This window comes from Dendrobates tinctorius, unplaced genomic scaffold (assembly GCF_039654945.1).
Source record: "Dendrobates tinctorius isolate UK_male_01 unplaced genomic scaffold, ASM3965494v1 ptg000102l, whole genome shotgun sequence".
NCBI lineage: Eukaryota > Metazoa > Chordata > Amphibia > Anura > Dendrobatidae > Dendrobates > Dendrobates tinctorius.
The window spans coordinates 31155775-31179044 of record NW_027361770.1 but is presented as its reverse complement, the minus strand read 5'-3'; the positions used below and the strand labels follow the sequence as shown (position 1 = coordinate 31179044).

The following is a 23270-nucleotide window of genomic DNA, read 5'->3' as shown; positions in this document are numbered from 1 at the left end:
GAGGGACAGACAGGGTTTCCCCTAGTCTGAGGGACACCGCAGGGGCCCCAGCCTAAAGTTACCTAGGCTTCCCATGACATTATGGTCGGCCCAAAAAGAGAAAAGAAAAAAAAAAGGAATTATTTACCATGGATCCTATAGTCTCCTTAACCAAGCAGCTGGAGGCTCTGTCCATACAGGTCACTGAACTGAGGGGGGCGGTCCAGCAACAAGGCCTCTCAGTTCCTGCTGTGCAAACTGAGGCAGCAGTCAGGGCAGCTGAACCTAAGTTACCTCTCCCTGAACGATTTTCTGGTGATCGCTGTAAGTTCGTTGTATTTCGTGAATCCTGCAAATTGTATTTTTGCATGCGTCCTCTCTCCTCAGGAAATGAGGCTCAGCGTGTGGGCTTGGTAATTTCCTTGCTGAGTGGTGATCCACAAGCATGGGCGTTTTCACTACCTTCTGATTCACCTGCATTTGAGTCCGTAGACTTTTTTTTTCTGCTCTGGGGTTAATCTATGACGATCCTGACAGACTGGCGTTAGCAGAGTCTAAAATACGCTCTCTACTCCAGGGTGAGCGACTGGCGGAGGATTATTGTACGGAATTTCGTCGCTGGGCAGTGGACACGCAATGGAATGACCCTGCACTAAGGAGTCAATTTTTGCATGGGGTTTCTGAAAGGGTTAAACAAGCTCTGCTAATGTATGAGACTCCCGCTTCTCTGGAGGCTGCTATGGTGCTTGTAGTACGCATTGATCGCCGTTTTCGTCAGAGGTCGCAGGAGATATTGCCTGTGGGGGGAGGGGCAGTCTCTGGTGAGGTCGCCTCAGGTAAATCCGTGGAACCTATGCAGAACGCTGGTATATCACATACACATAATAACAAGCATAAATGTCCCTTGCCCAGAAAGCAAGGGGTCTGTTTTTGTTGTGGCAAAAAAGGACATTTTATTAATGCTTGCCCCCTGGTACCTAAGAAAGACATGCCGGCGGAAAACTGCTAGGCTCAGAGGGTTTGGAGGAGTCTAGTCTGAGCCGTTGCATATCCTCCGTGGTGGTCTCCCAGTGTATGCTCCCTGCCAAGGTAGTTATCGGGGGCCAAGAGCTGTCAATTACTGTATTTGTAGATAGTGGTTCAGCCGCTAATCTCATTGATGAAAAGTTTGCGCGTACTGCGGGATTTAAGGTGGAGACGCTGCCTAATCCTATCCGGGTGATTACCATCAATGCCTCCCCTCTCTCACAAGGGGAGATTAAAGAGTTTGTGGCTGATGTAAAACTCCACATTGGGGTCCTACACTCTGAGCGGGTAACATGTAAGGTGCTCAGTAATTTACCTGCTCAGGTAGTTCTGGGGTTTCCATGGTTGTCTATGCACAATCCGGTGATTGATTGGAAAACCCAGGACATAATTCAGTGGAGCAGATACTGCCAGGAGAGTTGTCTGGCCACGTGTATCTCCGCTGTGACTCCCAGCATCCCGGAGCCACTGCTGGACTTTGCTGATGTATTTTCTGAAAGAGGTTGTTCAGAGCTGCCACCGCACCGACCCTATGACTGTGCTATTAGGTTAAAACCGGGGGCCAAGTTAACAAAAGCCAGGATGTTTAATATCTCAGGTCCTGAGAGGCAAGCTCTCAAAGAATACATTGCAGAAAGTCTAAGCAAAGGGCACATCAGGCCTTCATCATCTCCATTGGCGGCGGGGTTCTTCTTTGTCAAGAAGAAAGATGGCGGATAACGCCCTTGTCTGGATTTCAGGGAACTCAACCAGATTACGGTTCGTGACCCCTACCCGATGCCACTGATACCCGATTTGTTCAGCCAGGTGTCTGGTGCCAAATGGTTTTCCAAGCTTGACCTCAGGGGGCGTACAATCTCATAAGAGTCCGTCAAGGGGATGAATGGAAGACGGCATTTAATACCCCTGAGGGTCATTTTGAGTATTTGGTGATGCCATTTGGGTTGACGAGCGCGCCAGCAGTATTTCAACATTTCATAAATGATGTCTTTTCTCATCTCTTGGGGAAATTTGTTATTATATACCTTGATGACATTCTTATTTACTCACGCGACCGTGATGCACACATAGAGCATGTTAGGCAGGTGTTGCAGTTGCTGAGGGAAAACAAGCTCTATGTCAAGCTTGAGAAATGTGTATTTGTCATCCAAGAATTACCTTTTTTGGGTTATGTAATTTCCGCCTCAGGGTTTAAAATGGACACCGCTAAGGTGCCAGCGGTGCTGCAGTGGGATCGGCCTGATAATCTCAAGGCGCTTCAGCGATTCCTGGGCTTTTCAAACTATTATAGGAAATTTATTAAGAATTTTTCTATGATTGCTAAGCTGCTCACCGACATGACTAAAAAAGGTACCAATTTTTCTGACTGGTCTGAGGTTGCTGTGCGCGCGTTTGAATTCCTCAAAAACAGTTTTGCTTCAGCTCCCATCCTGGTTCAGCCTGATGTCTCCCTACCATTTACCGTGGAGGTGGATGCATCTGAGGTTGGAGTGGGGGCGGTACTGTCTCAGGGTCCATTCTTGGGCGAATTGCATCCGTGTGATTACTTCTCCAAGAACCTGTCGCCGGCCGAGCGTAATTACGATATTGGTAACAGGGAATTGTTGGCCATCAAGTTGGCATTTGAGGAATGGTGACACTTCTTGGAGGGGGCTGTCCATCAGATTACTGTTATAACAGACCATAAGAATCTGCTTTATTTAGAGTCTGCTAAACGCCTGTCCCCCAGACAGGCTCGCTGGGCGTTATTTTTCACCCGGTTCAATTTTTTTGTGACATACCGACCAGGTTCTAAGAATACTAAGGCGGACGCCTTGTCCAGATGTTTTCCGGGTGGAGAGCCACGTGAGGGGATCCGGTGCCTATCCTCCAAAAGGGAGTTGTGGTCTCGGCTCTCACGACAGAGGTTGAGGCAGAGATTGCTGATGCTCAGGAGGAGGTACCGCCGGATCTGCCTCCTAATAAATCATTTGTGCCACTACACCTACGCTTAAAAGTGTTAGGGGAACATCACGATACTGTCCTGGCGGGTCACCCAGGAGTTAAGGGCACTCTGGAACTTGTATCACGTCGTTTCTGGTGGCCCAAAATCCGGCAGGACGTGGCCTCATATGTGTCAGCCTGTACCACGTGCGCACGGGCCAAGACACCATGCTCCCGTCCTGCTGGCACATTGCATCCTCTCTGTGTGCCCAGTAAGCCATGGACTGAGATTTCCATGGATTTCATTATGGATTTGCCCTCCTCGGCGGGGAACACGGTCATTCTGTTAATAGTTGATCGGTTCTCTAAAATGTCGCATTTCGTTGCTTTGCCATCTTTGCCCAATGCGAAGACCCTTGCTCAGGTATTTATTCACGAGGTGGTCAGACTTCATGGTGTCCCGTCTGACATTGTATCTGATAGAGGTACACAATTTGTGGCAAAATTTTGGAGAGCTTTTTGTTCACGCCTAGGAATTAAATTGTCTCATTCATCGGCTTTCCATCCTCAGTCGAATGGGCAGACTGAGCGTATGAACCAAAACCTGGAACAATACTTACGCTGTTTTGTGTCTGACAATCAGGAAGAGTGGTTGGCGTTTCTTCCTCTGGCTGAATTCGCAATAAACAATCATTATCAGGAATCGTCTGGGGAATCTCCTTTCTTTTGTGTTTATGGTCAACATCCCCAATTCTGTACCTTGCGCCAAGGGAGCTCTGTGGGCGTCCCTGAGGAGGACCAGTTGGGAGCACAATTGTCATCCGTTTGGAGGAGAGTAAAGCAGCGCTTGCTGAATGTAGGTTCTAGGTATAAACGTGTGGCTGACGGTAGACGTGTGCCTGGTCTGGACCTGTGTGTGGGTGATTGGGTGTGGTTGTCTACAAGGAACATCAAACTCAAAATACCATCGCTTAAGTTGGGGCCCAGGTTCATTGGTCCATTTAGGATCTCCGCAATTATCAACCCTGTGGCATTTCGTTTAGAGTTACCTGCCGTATACAAGATACATAATGTGTTTCACAAGGCGTTACTTAAGAAAGTCATGGGTGCTGTTGATGTTTCTCCCGTGCCACCGCCTCCCGTCTTGGTTGATGGCATGTTGGAGTTTGAGGTGTCCAAGGTGGTTGACTCTCGGGTAGTGCGTCGCACTCTACAGTACCTGGTCCACTGGCGTGGCTATGGTCCTGAGGAGAGGACTTGGTTGCCGGCCTCGGACATACATGCGGACCGACTGATTACAGTGTTTCATCGCCATCATCCGGACAAGCCGGGTCCTCGACATTGTGAGGTTCCTGGGGTCCCTCGTAGAAGGCGGGGTACTGTCATGTCGGACACTGTTCGCACCAGGGTGTCCGGCAGACAGCGGTAATACCCCATCCTATCACATGGTTCTCAGCGGCGCTGGTTGGTCTACTGATCCGGCTTGGATTGGGTTAACCAGGTTGTCATTCTGTCTGAGGGCTTAGCCACGCCCTCTGTCTTTAAATTGCTCTGTGTGACTATGGGCGTCGCCGACTATAGCTCTTGCCTTGTGCTAAGCGATACCGGTCTGGAGTGGTGGTCTAAGGAGCATACGGTTGCTGGTGTAGTATATTCCATTGTTGCCATTTTGCCTCCCTGTGTTGTATTATTTGGTTGCCCTTGCACATTACTGTATTCCCCTGTGTGTATGCGGTGTGGTGCATTTCCGTTATCCCTGTCCATACTTATTTGTGGGGTCTTGTGTTTGGTCTCCTCACGGGGTGGAGGGTGGTGGGTTCAGCTTAGGGCTGGACAGGAGACAAGGACAGGGTGGAGGCCCAGGCAGGCACACCTTCAGTGTAAACCCTGGGTTGAGGGACAGACAGGGTTTCCCCTAGTCTGAGGGACACCTCCGGGGCCCCGGGGTGTCAGCCTAAAGTTACCTAGGCTTCCCATGACATATATACAAGGATGGGGCCATGCTTACAAGGATGGGGCCATGCTTACAAGGATGGGGCCATGCATACAAGGATGGGGCCATGCATACAAGCATAGGGCCATGCATACAAGGATAGGGCCATGAACACAAGGATAGGGATGAGGAGCCATGCTTACCAGGATACAGATGAGGAGCCATGCATACCAGGATAGAGATGAGGAGCCATGCATACCAGGACAGGGATGAGGAGCCCGTGTATATCAGGATAGGGATGAGGAGCCCATGCATACCAGGATAGTGTGACAGGGTCAATGGTGTCGTATATGAGGGAGATATGTGTCACACAGATTGCTTTCCGGTGTGATGTGAAAGCCATAAGTGTTTTCTCCAGCATATGTGCTGAGAGCAATCCAGCTGCTTTATGGGCATGGCTTTCATGGTGGGTAGGTCAGAGATGGGTACAGTTGGTTCTGGATGCTTTAAGAAGTGTGGGGTCCACAATAAATCTGAAGAAGTCTGCCATAGAGAAGGAAGAGGCCTAGTTTCCGGGCTATGTCGTTTGAAGGGTCAAAATTAAACTGCAGATAAATGAGATCGAGGCGATTCAGAAGTGGCCACAACCTCTCACCAAGAAGCAAGTGAGGGCGTTTCTTGAAATTGTGGGCAATTACCAGCAGTTCATCCCAAGTTTTGCTATAATCGCACCACTATTGACAGATCTTCTTAAAGGTACCAAGTCGATCGTAGTTAAATGTACTACTGACACAGAGATGGTGTTCCAGGAGCTGAATCAGGATCTGTGTAAACACCCGGTTCTGGTCGCACCACACTTCAGCAAGGAGTTTGTGATCCAGATGCCTCAGAAGTCGGGTTGGGAGCCATACTGTCTCAGGAGATAAATGAGAAAGAGTATCCCTTCCTGTATCTGAGCCGGAAGCTCTCGTCATGCGAGAAAAATTACACCTTTGTGGAGGAGTGTCTGGCCATAAAATGGGAAGTGGGATACGTTGAGGTATTATCTACTAGGCCTGGGGTTCAAACTTGTGTCCGATCATGCCCCTCTGAGATGGTTAAGGGAGAAACAGGGTAAGAATGCCTGGGTGACGAGATGGTTCTTAGGCCTACAGGATTTCAGGTTCCACATAGAACATAGGCCCGGGAAGCTACACGTAAATGCAATTGTTCTCTTCTAAATTCTCTGTTTGGTGTCCGAAGGTGCCAAAGCCCCCGGATTTTGGCAGGGTGGGAATATGTGACAGTGTCACTAGTGTCGTACATGAGGGGAGATATGTGTCACAAAGATTGATTTCCGGTGTAATGTGAAAGCCATAAGTGTTTTTTCCAGCCTGATATGTGCTGAGAGCAATCCAGTTTCTATATGGGCATGGCTTTCATGGTGGGTAGGTCAGAGATGGGTGCGATGCCTATCCACCATATCTATACCTCCAGGGTGTGGCTGGAGGGGGGCTAAATGTCCAGCCAATTTTTCTTTCTCTGTTTATGTGTGTGGAGGAAAGCAAGCCTCCGGATTGCTAGCTCCTGCAAGAGCTGCTGTATGTGTTGTCCCAGAGGACCTGGGCAGGATGGTGTATGAAATGTTTATTTTCATTTGAGCTGGACAAGCTGTTTTTCTGTAACCATTTTTGTTTTTGGCAATAAACCACCGAGAGACTTTAACCACTGGTGTTCCAGAGTACCTCGAGGAGCAGCTAAGCCTGTCAACCCCTCACAATAGGGATGATGAGACCTTGCATACCAGGATGGGGATGAGGAGGCCATACATATCAGGATGGGGATGAGGATGCCGAGCATACCAGGATGGGGATGAGGAGGCTGTGCATACCAGGATGGGGATGAGGAGGCCGTGCGTACCAGGATGGGGATGAGGAGGCCGTGCATACCAGGATGGGGAAGAGGAGGCCATGCATGCCAGGATGGGGATGAGGAGGCCGTGCATACCAGGATGGGGATGAGGAGGCCGTGCATACCATGGTGGAGATGAGGAGGCCATGCATACCAGGATGGGGACGAGGAGGCCATACATACCAGGATGGAGATAAGGGGACAATGCATACCAGGCATATTCTTGAGTCAATATGTTTTCCCAGGTTTTTTATGTAAAATTAGGTGCCTCAGCTTATACTCGAGTATATACGCTATTAATAATAATAGAACAGTCTTTTTATTCTGTGCCTCTCCATTTTAAAGTTATGCTTCACCCCATTAATAGAAATTGCAAAATTTCCCCTTCAACCAAATGGATGTATACCACATAATTTCTCTATAGGCGTTTGCGTTTTCTTGTTTGACTGAAGTTTTGTGGTATATGCCCACTTGTTTGAAGGGAAACCATACATCATTACTGATCGAGGGCATAACTTTGGAATGGAGGAGCACAAAAAAAAAGCAAACAAACTTGTTCAATAGTCCAGGAAACCGTCACAATTGGAGGAGGTAGTTTATTTAAAAAGATACAGTGCAAAGGTCCTCTACAAAGTATAAAGCATAAGGTAGCTGTTTAAATGGCATCTTAGGCAGATCATAAACATTCTACTAATACCATGTAAAAGTGGATATTGCCTCTAGGTGACAATATGCTGCAGAATGAGTGGTAAAATTGCATTGTAGACAAAATTTGTGCAGCAAAAACACACAGTGCATTGCCAGTTGCTGCAGTTTTGTGCAACGTACATATGAAACACAAAAAAACAGGGCAATTTGCAGTAAACTGTTTGCACTTTACCAGTGTCAAAGAGCAATACCATTATGGGTAATTGTACAAAACCCAAGAAGACCATAAAGCGTTTTATTATTTTTAATAAACAATAACTATTTTATATCGTTATTAAAGGTTTCACTTTTTTGTTTTAAGGCACTGTGGAACCGATTCATCATTGCATATGCATTTTTTTCTAGTTTTATGTATTACTTGGCTGTTTTTATGTCATCTGATGAGCATTGGATGCGATATGCTAACGACCCTCGGCTCCTGCTCTGCTGAGAGCGGGAGCAGAGTGTCATGCGACTGTGCTCCGAGCCTCTCACACAGCTGCGGAGGAGGCAGAGAAAGTAATTTCTCCATCTATTCCATTACCGGGGTCAGCATATATCGCACAGCACTCGAATGATATCCGAGTGATGTGTGCTGTGTCACTCGCACCCATAGACTTATATGGGTGCGAGTGAGCCAAGACTCGGCCAAGTGTCGGTGACAATCGCAGCATGCTGCAATTTCACTCGCACATAGAATATGACCGAGGAAAAAAATGCTGATGGGAGCTGCCCCATAGATGAATACTGGTCCGAGTTCTATGTGATGTTTTATAGCACTCATTCGTCCATATTCATCGCTAGTCTGTTTTTACTTTATTTTTCCAATATGTGTGTGGTTTAGGCTTTCCAGATTTTTTCGGCCAATTGATCATTTGCGCCTTTTGGAAAAGTTGCAACATTTTTGTGAAAATATACTACAGTCCTCCCCCTGGGGGGATTTTATATAGCCCAGAAATTTTTACAACATATTGCAAAAAGGTAAACACAAAAAAGGCTTTTTTTTAGTTTTCATTAACAGCTTACAGCATTTTGCAGAATTGGATTCTAAAAATGGCAAAAAAGACGTTATTTAAAAAAAATAATGGTAAATCGGGGCCCTTACGTCTAGTAGACTACTTATCTCAGATGATGTGTGAATTCTATGGTATAAGTTAAGTTTTTATTATGTCTCTCGATTTTACTTAATGTAATAAACAAGCTTTCAACTAAATTTTATTTATTAAATTTAAAAATATTGAAATGTGTCCTTACATACATTTCTTGCGTCTTCCACAGTAGTGTTGTTTAATAGTTCTTCCATGTCTCTTGCCCATGTGTCGATCTCTATGAGATGGATTTGGTTGGGAATGGTAAATCCCATTTTCGTGTTCCAGTTCTTGCTGTCTCCCAACTAGAGATACCATATTTTCTTTATACATTTGTTTGTCTGTCGATCTCTTGTATAGAACATGGGGCTGATGGCCATTTGAAGTGGAGTAATTGTGCTTAAGTGCGACATGTTCAGGCAGTGGTTTCAAGAAATAATCAGCTTCTTGTGTCCTGATCAAGCCTGACTGCAAACAAAAAACATATTAATCACAAAAAATGTACAAGGAAAGTAAGAAATGGTCAAGAAAAATGAAATGAGAACATTTCAAACACTTATTTATAAAAAAGAAAGCCATTTTATAATTTGTCAGTTAAACATTGTATAATCGTGTCATTTGAGTTTTCGTGCATTTAGACATATTCAATTGAATTTCTCTTTCAGTTATAAATGGAAAATTAACTGCCAAATTGCTTATTATGACATTTAGCTTTTTTCTCATTTAAGCTCCAATCCACCGCTAGAACAAGGTACTTTTGCGCAGCATCGGACTGGAGTACCTTGGGCCCAACAGAGAAAAATCATTCTTGGGGCCCACCATCATATCTCCAAACTTTTGAAAAAGGGAAAGAGGGATAAAGGCTGCGGTGCGCTAAGCGCACCGCTGCAAATTTTAGGCCATGCCCCGAACACACCCATTTCACAACTAGTCACACCCATGTCTATGCCCCAACCACACCCATTTAGCACTGCTGATCACACTGACTGGTACTGAGGGTACAGTGGCTAGCATTATGGGCACAGTGGCTGGTACTGTGGGCACACTGACTGGTACTGAGGAAAAGAAAGAAAGAACAGAGAGAGAGAAAAAAAGAAAACAGATAGAAAGAAAGAAAGAAAGGAGAGAGAGAAAGAAAGAACAGAGAAAGAAAGAAAGAACAGAGAGAAAGAAAGAACAGATAGATACAGAGAAAGAAAGAAACAGAGAGAGAAAGAAAGATTAGAGGGAAAGAAAGAACAGAGAGAGAAAGAAACAGAAAGAGAAAGAAAAATTCTATAAAGATCCTATAGCAGCCCGGCTCCCATTGTAGTGCCCACCTGAGCCTCCCGATGCAAGACATATCATAATCTGCTCACATGGCCAGCATCCCCGATTACAAGGCGATCCTGCTGTCCGCACTGTCGGAGGAGGACACGGTGACTGATCTGAAGCATTCCTTGAAGTGCCTACATGGTTCCGTCACAATATCCTCCCGAAATGACCTCATTTCCGGTCAGCTTCCAGCACGTCACTTCTGATGGAACGTCATGTGCGAGTTTTAAAGTGCTCCTCGGGGCTCTGCCATGTACTTCCTGTGTCTGCGGAAAAAGTAAGCTCCCGGTCACAACAGCGGGGCAGACTCTCAAAATCGGGACTGTCCCACTGGATCCGGGACGGTTGGGAGGTATGAATGCTCCCCACCATACACTTTGTACATGCATGGCTCCGCACACCTCATACACACACGGTTCCACTTTGTATGCCTCATGCACACAAGGCTTCGCTCTGTACACCTCGCACACCACGGCTCCACTCAGTACACACATGGCTTCACTCCGTAAACCTCGTACACACACGACTCAGCTCCGTACACTTTGTACACACAGGGCTCTGTTTCGTACACCCCATACACATGCGGTTCCGCTCCGTACACCCCGTACACACACACGGCTCCGTACACTCCATACACACAGGGCTCCGTTCCTTACACCTCCTACACATGTGGCTCCGCTCCATGCACCTCCTACACGCGCGGCTCCGCTCCGTGCACCTCCTACACGCGCAGCTCCGCTCCGTGCACCACCTACACACGGCTCTGCTCCGTGCACCTCCTACACGCGCGGTTCCGCTCCTTGCACCTCCTACACGCGCGGCTCCGCTCTGTGCACCTCCTACACGCGCGGCACCGCTCTGTGCACCTCCTACACGCGCGGCACCGCTCCGTGCACCTCCTACACGCGCGGCTCCGCTCCGTGCACCTCATACACGCGCGACTCCGCTCCGTGCACCTCCTACATGCGCGTCTCCGCTCCATGCACCTCCTACACGCGCGGCTCCACTACATGCACCCTGTAAACCCCTCCTGACCCCACACATAAACTGTCTTATAGTGACAGTTGTTCTGGTGCTTTATTCATGTACCATTTATGGTTCTAGTGCTGCATTCACGTAGTAATTATGGTTCTAGTGCCGCATTCATCACCAGAACCATCAATACATTAATACGAAACCAAAATAAATCAGTACATGAATAAATCACCAGATCCATCAATGGTACATAAAAACAGCATTAGAAGTAACATCAGTAAATTAATAGGTCACTAGAACCACCATCAGTAGATAACTGCATCACTAGAACCACTATCAGTACATTAATTAATTACCAGAACCTATATCAGTACATGAATACATCACAAGAACCACTGTTAGTAAATAAATACACCAGTACATGAGTATGTCACCAGAATCACCACCAGTACAGCAATCAATTGTAATGTCAAGTCAGGCATATGCATTTGTATCTCTTGAATATACAACTCACAGTATGTCCTCAGCAATAATAAGATGTTGGGAGCCATACAGGAACCACAGTACTGATGAGACGTAGTTAGTATCAACAAGGTAACATTTGTATCCAGGTACCCCATAGGTGACATCTTTTCTGATTGAATAGTTTTGTTCCGTTAGTCTCTACTTGTCCAGTTGCCATGGTGACTTGACATCCACAGCTAACTATTCTTTGCCACACCATCTGCCCCTATCAACCATGACTTATACAATGGCTGTCCCCTTTCCACCATTTTCCCTTACACTCTATAGCTCCACATTATCACCCCACCATGCTGACCTCTCTATATTCACATTGTGCCCTTTTATCATACTATGTCCTCATCCTGCCCACCATGTTGTCCTCTAAAAATTGTATCCCTTCCTCACACTGTCCTCCTACACCGTATGATGGTCATCACAGCTGCTTATAGAATATCCACAACTGTTCCCAATATACACTATAATGTCCATCAGAGCCCCTCATGCAGTATGATGTCAACAACAGCACTCTTATTTATGTAGTATGATGCCCCCCACAGAACCCCATACAGTATTATGGTCCCACAGCCCCTTATATACAGTATAATGTCCCCCACAGAAGGATATCCATCACAGCCTCTATATACACTATCATGTCCATCACAGCCCCTTGCAATATGATGTCCACAACAGCCACCCATTATAAAATATGATGCCCCTACAGCACACCATACAGTATTATGGCCCCCTAGTCACCAATACAGTATAATGACCCTACAGTCCCTTATATACAGTATAATGTCCCCACACAGTATGATATCCAACACACACCCACTTAATGCAGTATAATATTCTGCACAGCCCTATATGGTCACCACAACCCCCAATATAAGGTCCTCAACAGCACCCAATACAGTATTGTCACCATCGTATGTCCCCACAGGCAATAGGTATAATAGCCTCCATTCATTAGAAAAATAAAATAACAAAAAAAAAAGCTTACACACCTAATCCAGGCTACTTGTCCAGAGCAACTCCATCTTCTCTTCCTTCTGGTGCGGCAATAGTTGTTGGACGCCGCGATGACATCACTGCATCACTATGTCTGACATCCTCTCTGTGTTCAGGAGTTCACATCACAGCAGAAAGATGATTACAGCTCCTTTTCTCCTGTCTCGGGAGGTGTCGACAAATTGTATTCATGTATTACAGCAGACGGGAATGCTATTGAGTGCGGGAAAGGAGCGATGGGCGAGGTGAAGCAGAAAGGGTTGAATAGTGTCAGTGACTGACACTGCTCCCGTGTGACGGCCATCAATGTGCTTAATGCATGCAGCCGGAGGAAGGTAAAGGGCAGGCACAGGCATTCAGCAATGTCATGATTTTTTTTTCCAAAATGCGTCCCTTCGGGTAAGCAAGAGATAACGCCCTAGGTAGGTGCCTACCTTGTCTACCCCTTGTCCCAGCCCTGTTTCAATCAATGGTGCATCCACTTTGCCACTGACTGCAAAGCTCCTGTATGAGAAATAGCATTTAATCACTATATTTTGCACTAATTAAAACTGCACAATTATCCCCTTCACCCTTTAACCTGTTTTCACATTCCTGACTAGGCCAATTTTTTCAATTCTGATCAGTGTCACTTTGAGGTAATAGTTCTAGAACGTTTTAAAGGATACCACCGATTCTGAGATTTTCTCATGACATATTGTACTTCATGATACTGGTAAAAATTTGTTCGATGTGACTTGCCTTTGCAAAATTTTCAAACATTTTTCCTTTTTTTTTTTTTTTTTTACATTTTATGAATTGTCACAGAAAATAGTTAATTGTTTACATTTCCCATATGTCTGCTTTACATAAGAACAATTTTGGAAACACCATTTTTTTGTTAGGAAGTTAGAAGGGTTAAAAGTTAGCTAGCAATTTCTAATTTTTCCAACAAAATTTACAAAAAAAATTTAAATTATTTTTTTTTAGGGACTACAGAACATTTGAAGTGACTGAGGAGTCTATATGGGAAAAAAAAACAAAAAAAAACAAAAGTGACACCATTCTAAAAACTGCACCCCTCAAGCTGCTCAAAACCACATTCAAGAAGTTAATTAACCCTTCACTGGAACTGAAGCATTGTGGAAGGAAACGAGAACCATCAACTTTTTTCACAAAAAATATAATAGACACTTTTTTTTCTACAATGGCAACAGGAGAAAATGGACTTCAAAATTTATTGTGCAATTTCTCCTGAGAATGCCTATACCCAATATGTTGGGGAAAACCACTGGTTGAGTGCACAACAAGGGATTGGAAAGTAAGGAGCACAGTTTGATTTAAACACAAAATTGGCTGGAATTGAGAGCGGATACAATGTCGTGTTTGGAAAGCCCTGACGTGCCTAAACAGTGGAAATGCCCCACAAATGACCCCATTTGGAAAACTAAACCCCTCAAGGAACTTATCTACATAAGCACCTTGAACTCCCAGGTACAGTAATTCACAGAGGTTTATAATGTTGAGCCATGAAAATACAGAGCCTCTACGTGCTAGAAGAACAGAATCCCCCCAGGTAACCTCATTTTGGACATTATACCCCCTTTTTGACTCCATGGGTGTTTTCCAGAAACAAGAAGTAGGCCGGGATCACACATACAAGAAACTCGGACGAGTCTCGCATCTTAATACCCGGCACTGCAGCTGGCACTCGGGAGCAGAGCGTTTGGCTGCATAGAAATACATGGAGCTTCTCGCGCAATCAGCGATAACCAGCGGGGGAGCTGGTCGGAGGTAAGTATCACATGCAGCGATATCGCTAGCAATATATAACGTCACAAAATCGGTGACTTTACAGCGATATTGCTAGCGATATCGCAGTGTGTAACGGGGGGTTAAGGCCTGTTCCCGCTGCTAAAGAGAAATGAATATTCACTGCACTGGCAATGAATATTCATTTATCTTATAGCGCGCATAGTTACAACTGCAGCCACTGGTTTCTACAGCTGCTGGGCTAGTATGGGTGCTCGGTCATTAAGGTAATGAATATTCACCTCTCTCCTCCCATAGGCACTTGGAGAGAGGTGAATATTTCATGGAATCATAGAATTGTATAGTTGGAAGGGACCTCCTGGGTCATCTGGTCCAACTCCCTGCTCAAAGCAGGATTCACCAAGTCATCCCAGACAGATGTCTGTCCTGCCTCTGTTATTTAGTACCTTAATGAACAGGGACGTGTGATCGCACAGCCACAGATGCTGCTGGAATCGGAACAAGATGCTGTGAGGGCGAGCATGGAAGGTAAGGCTAGTTTCACACTAGCGTTTTGGAGCGCAGCGACGGCCTGCGCACGGCCGCCGCTAAGCCCCGCCCCGGTCACGCCTCCGCCGGTAGCTCCGCCCACCGGCGCATGACGCTACATGCGCCCTGCGTCCCCTATCTTTATCACTGGGGGCGCAGGCCGTGCGCAGTATGCGTTTGGTGGCGCATGCGTCCTTTTGACGGTGCGCCGACCTGCGCCAAATGCAACCTGCTGCAGTTTGGTTGCGTCGGCGCACCGTCAAAAAGGCGCATGCGCCGCCAAACGCATACTGCGCATGGCCTGCGCCCCCTGTGATAAAGATAGGGGATGCAGGGCGCATGCAGCGTCATGCGCCGGTGGGCGGAGCTACCGGCGGAGGCGCGGGAGGGGGCGGGGCTTAGCGGCGGCCGTGCGCAGGCCGTCGCTGCGCTCCAAAACGCTAGTGTGAAACTAGCCTAAGTAGAATTTTTCTTTTAATGCTTTTCTCATTGGGGCCACGCATACAAGGATGGGAATACGGAGCCACATAAACAAGGATGGGGATAAAGAGCCACACAGACAAGGACAGGGATAAGGAGCCACGCAGACAAGGATGGGGATAAGGAGACACGCAGACAAGGATGGGGATAAGGAGCCATGCAGACAAGAACGGGGATAGCATGTCGTGAAAGATTAAAACATTGCTTTTTTAATTTTCTAGTTTTTCTAATTTTTTTTTTGTTTAGCATATATTTTTGAATTTTATTGCAATATGGGGTCATTCTGCCAATATTATACTATATAGTAGATATGTTCACCGGAAGAACCTGGAGCCTTGAGATGTTTATTAACACATGATGAGAGAATTTTCAAGGCATGCTTTGTGTTCATAATCTATAGTCAATCATGTTTTGTGTATATATATATATATATATATATATATGCAAGTCTTTTCATCATCCAGTCTGTGTTGATAAAGTGATGCCTGTTGTAAAACTGATCTTAACAGAATAAGAAGCATCAGTCTATTATATGATTCAGTAATCAGAGTAAAAATGTTAAGATTTCAGGATTTTAACCATACAAATTGACATAAACTAGAAATAAGTTATTATCTGAGTACAAATCTTTAAAGCAAATCTGTCATGTCCCCAAACATTTTTAACCAGCAAGATACAGGGTTAATCTGCAGGCGAATAGCATTCTAATACTGCCTGGCTGCTTTACTGAGAGTGCAATACCAGGAGAAAATTAACTTTTATTCCTCCTGTGAGCAGCTAGATTTTATTCACTCAGTACAGTGAGCTGCAGCTGTAAGTATGTCCCAGCACTTTGAAAACTCTTTGTGCACAAATGTTCTGCAAAGCAAGCTGTCGAAGTGTCGAGGTATGATTACATCCACCTCTCACTGAGCAGAGTGATTATTTAAGATGCTTCAGGCACACCTCTATGACTAAAAGCCATTAGCTTCCAGGAGGCGTAAAGTTAATTTTCTCCCAGTAGCTGTGCTCAGTAAGGCAGATAAGACAGCATATACACTACTCACAAAAAGTTAGGGATATTTGGCTTTTGGGTGAAATTTCAGGATGATCCTAAAATGCACTCTAACCTTTTCAGATAAACCTAATGTGAGAAAATAGACTTCGGCACCAAATAATTATAGTCTTTAAATTTTAATGTTGCTTTAGACAGAAATTGCATAAATAAAAGCCAAGTGAATACAAATACAATAAACTCAACGTTTCGGCCCTTCATGGCCTTCTTCAAGAGATATTTGTAAGGTATTGGATCGCCGAATACAGTGGTATGACCGGCAGCATGAACTCCGTGTTACGGTATTCGGTGATCCAACACCTTACAGATATCTCTTGAAAAAGCCATGAAGGGCCAAAACGTCGAGTTTATTGTATCTGTATTCACTTGGATTTGATTAATCTAATTTGTGCCTAACGCAACATTGAAAATTGGAGTCGGATCCTACACAGGACTATTACAAGGAACTAAACAAGTTGGTTTCTTGTCTGCCTGACCAGTCCATAAGAGCTGGCGATGACCTGATACCAGAGACTCCAAGAATAGGGACATTCTACATGCTTCCCAAAATCCACAAATCTGGAAATCCAGGAAGACCAATTATTTCATGTGTAGGCACCCTCACTGAGCAGGTATCTGGATGGGTAGAGGGTATTCTTAAACCACTGGTGAAGGATACATCCAGCTACATTCAGGACACAACTGACCTATTGAATAAACTAGCAGCAATAGGTCCTCTACCAGAAGGAACCATCCTGGCCACCATGGATGTGGAATCTTTGTACTCTAATATCCCACACCAAGATGGTTTAAATGCCTGTAAATTCTTCATGGAAAACACAGGGACTGATGCTGATGCTGTGGTGAAACTTATAAAATTCATCCTCACCCACAATTACTTTGAATTTGACAACAGGATCTATCTACAGGAGACTGGCACAGCTATGGGAAGTAAAATGGCTCCACAGTATGCAAATCTTTTCATGGCAAAGCTTGAAAGCGACTTTTTGTCCTCATGCCCCATCAGGCCCCTGGCCTACTACCGCTTCATTGATGATATTTTAATCATCTGGACGGAGTCTGAGCAACAGCTAAAGACGTTCCACGAACAGTTTAATCAATTTCATCCCACCATCAATTTAACACTCAACTACTCCAGTACTGAGATTAATTTTTTGGACACCATCATTAAGCTAAAAAACAATGAAATAGAGACATCCCTGTATCAGAAGCCAATCGACCATCCAACATACCTTAAATGGGACAGTTTCCATCCAAACCACATAAAGAACTCTATTATCTATAGCCAAGCCATCAGATACAATCGTATATGTTCCAACCCCATGGACAGAGACAAACACCTTGGTCGCCTCAAAAAGACCTTTTTGAATCAGGGTTACCATCCAAGAACAATTGAAAACCAAATTACAAGAGCCACCAGATTGTCAAGGAATCACCTGCTAAATTACAAAGCTAAAGAAGAAAATAACCGAGTGCCTCTAGTAGTCACCTACAACCCAAATCTGGAGGTGCTAAGGGGAGCTGCACGGAAATTACAACCTTTACTACAAAAAGATGCCCGATTGAAATCCATTTTTCCAGACCCCCCACTGCTGTGTTTTAGGCAGCCCCCAAATTTAAGAAGCATCATTGTCAGAAGCTCCCTGTCCTCTACAACAGCTGCAGGAACCTTTCCTTGCAACCAGAAAAAATGTAAAACCTGTCCATTTATAATGACCACGGAAAAGATAAAGATCCCCAACTCACATCAGGACTACAAGATCCCAGGTACTTTCAGCTGCATTACATCTAATGTGGTGTACTTAATTATTTGTACTAAATGTCCAACTGGGGGTATGTATGTGGGGGAGACAGGGCAAAAGCTTAGAACAAGGATGAATGCTCATCGTCACACAATAAGAGAAAAAAGAATGGATCTACCTGTGGCAAAACATTTCTGTATCCCTGATCACAGCAGCGTGGATATGAAATTACTGGTATTGAAAGGTAACTTCAATTCTCAGAGAGAGAGACGAGTTTGGGAGTACAAATTTATGACGAACTTTGACACTCTCAGTGCTGGAATGAATGTGTCGCATGGATTTATGTCTTTTTACATCAATTAAGGAATTTCCTTTTAAAACCGTGTGGGGGCATCACAACACAGAACTAGACCCCAATCAGAGGACCATAAAACATCCGGACTCCTTATCTATGAACTGGTCCAATGTTTATATTTATGTTTCTCCCTCTCCCATATTGATAGTTCTGCTTCACGTCACTTGTCTTATCTATTGCATTTTTTCTAGGCTGTATTGTGCATAAATATGTGACTCTTCAGATTTTGTATTAGTCTAGCCTGATGAAGAGACCTGAGTAGTCTCGAAAGCTTGCAATGTGTTACCATCTTTTCAGTTAGCCATTAAAAGGTATCAACTACTGAGGACTCTCAATCCTGAATATTTTTCTATCTACTGGCTAACACGGTACAAAGATATACATCTTCCCTGTAACGCAACATTAAAATTTAAAGACTAATTTTGTGTGTGTCGAAGTCAACCATTTTCAGATATATATTTTTTCTTCTTAGCACCACAAGCAAACAGTGAGCGTCCTATTACCTTCTGCATAAAGTTCATGTGAGGAGTTGTCAATGGACTAAAGCCTATTGGACTAATAGACATAGAGCAGAGACCACGGCTCTATGTGATACAGACTTTCTATTATTGAGCACTGGTTACGATTTTATTGTTGTGTGTTATTAGAGATTTGCTTTGTGCGTTTTATTAGAAATTTGCTTGCTCGTCAGTTTAAGGTGCATAAATCTCTCATGGAGAGTGTTCTCAAGAATTAATGTTTACATTCAATGACAGTAAGCATAGGAATATGTGTGCGTTGAATTTCATGTACACATAAGGCCTATATCAGCTTTTTTGTCCTACATCTGGTAGGGATATGTGTTCTTATCTGGAAAGGGCCTCTTTAATACTCAACCCTGTAGAAAGGCTGGAGACTGGTCTTCTGGGATATTCTTCAGCAAATGTTTAAAGGGAGAAGGTGTGAACATTTCTGCCCATCCAAGGGGCTGATCCCAGGAGATAGAGAACAGTAAGCCACATGTTTTGTGAGAAAGTAGGTGCAGTGATGTCAAGGGGCGAAAATCTATTGCTGAAGTCCTGGGGCCCATGTGTGGGTGGCCTATGGATTTTGGAAATCGGTTGCTGGCTGGACTAGATATATGTGCTACAGTCGTGGGATCTGTCTGGAAGTGTCATGTCGGACGCTGTTCACACCACAGCATCCGGCAGGCAGAGGTAGTTCCACCTCCAGCCACTATAGCCTCAGTGGCGCCGGCCTGATCTTCAGGCTCTCGGGGGTTAATCCTGCTGGAGACCAGGTTGGATGGTTAGTCACGCCCACGGTCTTTAAATAGTCATGCTGGCCTATGGGCGTCGCCGATTATAGCTTGTGTTTCATACCAAGTGGTTCCGGTCTGGAGTGGAGGTGTTCAAGAGAGAGAGATTCATATCTGGTGTCGTATGATCCGTCGTTATCCTTTCTCCTTCCCATATTTGTGTTTAGTTGTGCCCTGTTCACATTACTGTTTATTCCTGTGTGTGTGCGGCGCAGTGCAGTTTAAGTTCTCCCTGTCTGTCATTATTTGTGTGGGAGCTTTGGTGGTGACTTCTCACTGGGTGGAGGGTGGAGGGTTAAGTGCAGGGCTGAGCAGGAGATAAGGAAAGTTCGGAGGCTCAGGCATTTGCACCTTCAGCAAAAACCCTGGGTTGAGGGTCAGACAGGGTTTCCCCTAGTAAAGGGACACCACAGGGGCCCCGGGTATTTCAGCCTTAATTGAACTAAGCCCCCGTGACATTATAATCGGCCCACATTTTTTCAGGAGTCCATGGATCCATTAGATTCCATAACCCGCCAGTTGGCGGCGCTGTCCATACAGGTCTCCGAGTTGAATGGGGCAGTTCAGCAGCAGGGCCTGGTAGTAGCAAAGGTGCAAACGGCGTCTGCAGGTATCGGTGCAGAGCCGAAGTTTCCGCTGCCAGAACGATTTTCAGGCGATCGCAGCAAATTTGTCGTATTTCGGGAGGCCTGCAAATTATACTTCCGCATGCGGCCAATATCCTCAGGTAATGAGGCCCAGCGAGTAGGGCTGGTGTTGTCATTACTGAGTGGTGACCCCCAAGCATGGGCATTTTCCTTACCACCTGACTCTGCTACATTTCATTCGGTCGATAATGTTTTTTCTGCCCTCGGGCTCATTTACGATGACCCTGACCGACTGGCTCTAGTGGAATCTAAAATCCGCGCCCTCCGCCAGGGGGAGCGCTTGGCAGAAGACTATTGTTCGGAATTTCGCCGCTGGGCTGTAGACACACAGTGGAATGACCCAGCATTGCGGAGCCAGTTTATTCATGGGGTATCAGGGAGGGTGAAACAAGCCCTCCTGATGTATGAGACTCCGGCATCATTGGAGTCTGCCATGAGTTTGGTGATACGTATTGATCGCCGTTTTCGTCAGGGGGCACAGGAGACGCTACCTCTGGGGGAAAACAGAGGTGCAGGTGTGGTTGAAGTAGATGAGTCCCCTGAACCTATGCAGATTGCTGGCGTGGCACAGGTTCAGCCTCGCGCTCCGGGAGTCCGGAAGTCCAGAGCATGTTTCTACTGTGGTAAAGGAGGTCATTATGTTAACGTTTGCCCGGTACTACCTAAGAGGGTCACACCGGCGGAAAACTGTTAAGCTCAGAGGGTATGGAGGAGACCCAACTGAGCGTATGCATATCCTCCATGATGGTATCTCAATGTATGCTCCCTGCCAAGGTTATTGTCGCCGGCAGAGAGCTACCTATATCAGTGTTTGTGGATAGCGGTTCCGCCACCAATCTCATAGATGAGGAGTTTGCACACACCGCCGGGTTTAAGATTGAAAAACTTCCTCACCCCATACAGGTGGTGACCATTAATGCTGTTCCCCTCCCTCAAGGGGAGATTACTGAGTTTGTGGCAGAGGTGAAACTCCACATTGGGGTCCTACATTCTGAGTCGGTTACATGTAGGGTCCTCCGTAATCTCCCAGCTCAAATGGTCCTGGGTTTTCCATGGCTGTCCAGGCACAACCCGGTAATTGATTGGAAAACTCAGGACATAGTACAATGGAGTGGTTTCTGCCAAGACAATTGCTTGGCCACATGTGTGTCCGCCGTGACGCCCAGCCTGCCGGAGGCTTTGCAGGATTTCGCGGATGTTTTCTCTGAGAAGGGTTGCTCAGAACTGCCTCCACATAGAGCCTATGACTGTGCTATTAGGTTAAAACCCGGGGCCAAATTACCTAAGGCCAGGATGTTTAATATTTCTGGTCCTGAGAGACAAGCTCTGAAAGACTACATCGCGGAGAGTCTGAGCAAAGGTCACATCCGGCCTTCGTCCTCGCCTGTAGCCGCGGGGTTTTTCTTCATTAAGAAGAAAGATGGGGGGTTACGCCCGTGTCTGGATTTCCGAGAGTTAAACCAGATTACTATCCGTGATCCCTACCCAATGCCGTTGATCCCGGATTTGTTCAACCAGGTAGCGGGGGCAAAATGGTTTTCCAAGCTGGACCTCAGGGGGGCGTATAACCTCATAAGGGTCCGTCAGGGGGATGAGTGGAAGACGGCGTTTAACACTCCTGAGGGTCATTTTGAGAGTCTGGTTATGCCGTTTGGGTTGACCACCGCGCCTGCCGTTTTCCAACATTTTATTAATGATGTCTTTGCTCATGTCCTGGGGAGATTTGTGATTGTATACCTGGATGATATCCTCATTTATTCTAGCGATCGGGACACTCATTTGCAGCATGTTAGGCAGGTGTTACAGTTGCTCCGGGAGAACCAGCTCTATGCTAAGCTGGAAAAATGTTTATTTTTTGTCCAGGAGTTGCCCTTTTTGGGATATATTGTGTCCGCAGCTGGTTTTAAAATGGACACCGCTAAGGTGCAAGCGGTGTTGCAATGGGAGAGGCCGGAGAGTCTGAAAGCACTCCAGCGGTTCCTTGGGTTTGCGAATTATTATAGGAAATTTATAAAACACTTTTCGACTGTCGCCAAACCGCTCACGGACATGACAAAAAAGGGTGCCGATCTGGCGAACTGGCCTGAGGTGGCTATACGTGCATTTGAGCGTCTGAAGAATAGTTTTGCTTCAGCCCCCATTCTGGTGCAACCAGACGTGTCTAAACCTTTTGTGGTAGAGGTTGATGCGTCGGAGGTGGGAGTGGGGGCAGTACTGTCTCAAGGCTCGTCCTTGAGCGAGATGCATCCATGCGCCTACTTCTCCAAGAAGTTGTCGCCGGCCGAACGGAATTATGATATCGGCAACAGGGAGTTGTTGGCCATCAAACTGGCTTTTGAGGAATGGCGACACTTCTTGGAGGGGGCGGCTCACCAGGTCACAGTTATCACCGACCATAAGAATCTGCTCTACCTGGAGTCGGCCAAGCGTCTGTCTCCTAGGCAGGCTCGCTGGGCATTGTTTTTTACTCGTTTCAATTTTCTTGTGACGTACCGTCCCGGGGCTAAAAACACCAAGGCGGATGCTTTGTCTAGGTGTTTTCCGGGGGGAGAACCTCGGGAAGAGCCGGTACCCATCCTCCAGAAAGGGGTAGTGGTCTCGGCTCTCACGACTGAGGTAGAGGCGGAGATTGCCGAGGCCCAAGAGGAGGTACCACCAGGACTTCCCGCCAACAAATCATTTGTACCCCTGCATCTTCGGCCTAAGGTGTTGAAGGAACACCACGATTCGGTACTGGCTGGTCACCCAGGGGTGAAGGGCACCTTAGAGCTGGTATCGCGTCGTTTCTGGTGGCCCAAAATCCGGCAGGACGTGGTCTCGTACGTGGCAGCTTGCATCACGTGCGCTAGGGCTAAGTCACCCTGAACCCGTCCTGCTGGCACGCTACAGCCTCTGGGGGTACCCAATAGGCCATGGACAGAAATCTCCATGGATTTTATCACTGACTTGCCAGCCTCGGCAGGGAACACGGTCATCCTGGTGGTGGTTGACCGTTTTTCAAAGATGGCGCATTTTGTGGCGTTGTCCTCTTTGCCCAATGCTAAGACGTTGGCTCAGGTATTTGTGAAGGAGGTGGTCAGACTCCACG

The 23270-nt window shown here is 46.1% G+C and overlaps 1 protein-coding gene across 1 annotated transcript in view; it reads right to left on the bottom strand.

The window, feature by feature from the left end:
* Nucleotides 1-23270, bottom strand: part of ADAMTS16 (ADAM metallopeptidase with thrombospondin type 1 motif 16) — a 491484-nt gene that overhangs the window by 360917 nt on the left and 107297 nt on the right. Inside the window, exon 4 of the mRNA XM_073587783.1 lies at nt 8697-8994. Within this exon, the coding sequence (XP_073443884.1) occupies nt 8697-8994 (298 nt within the window). The remainder of the gene's footprint in view (nt 1-8696; nt 8995-23270) is intronic.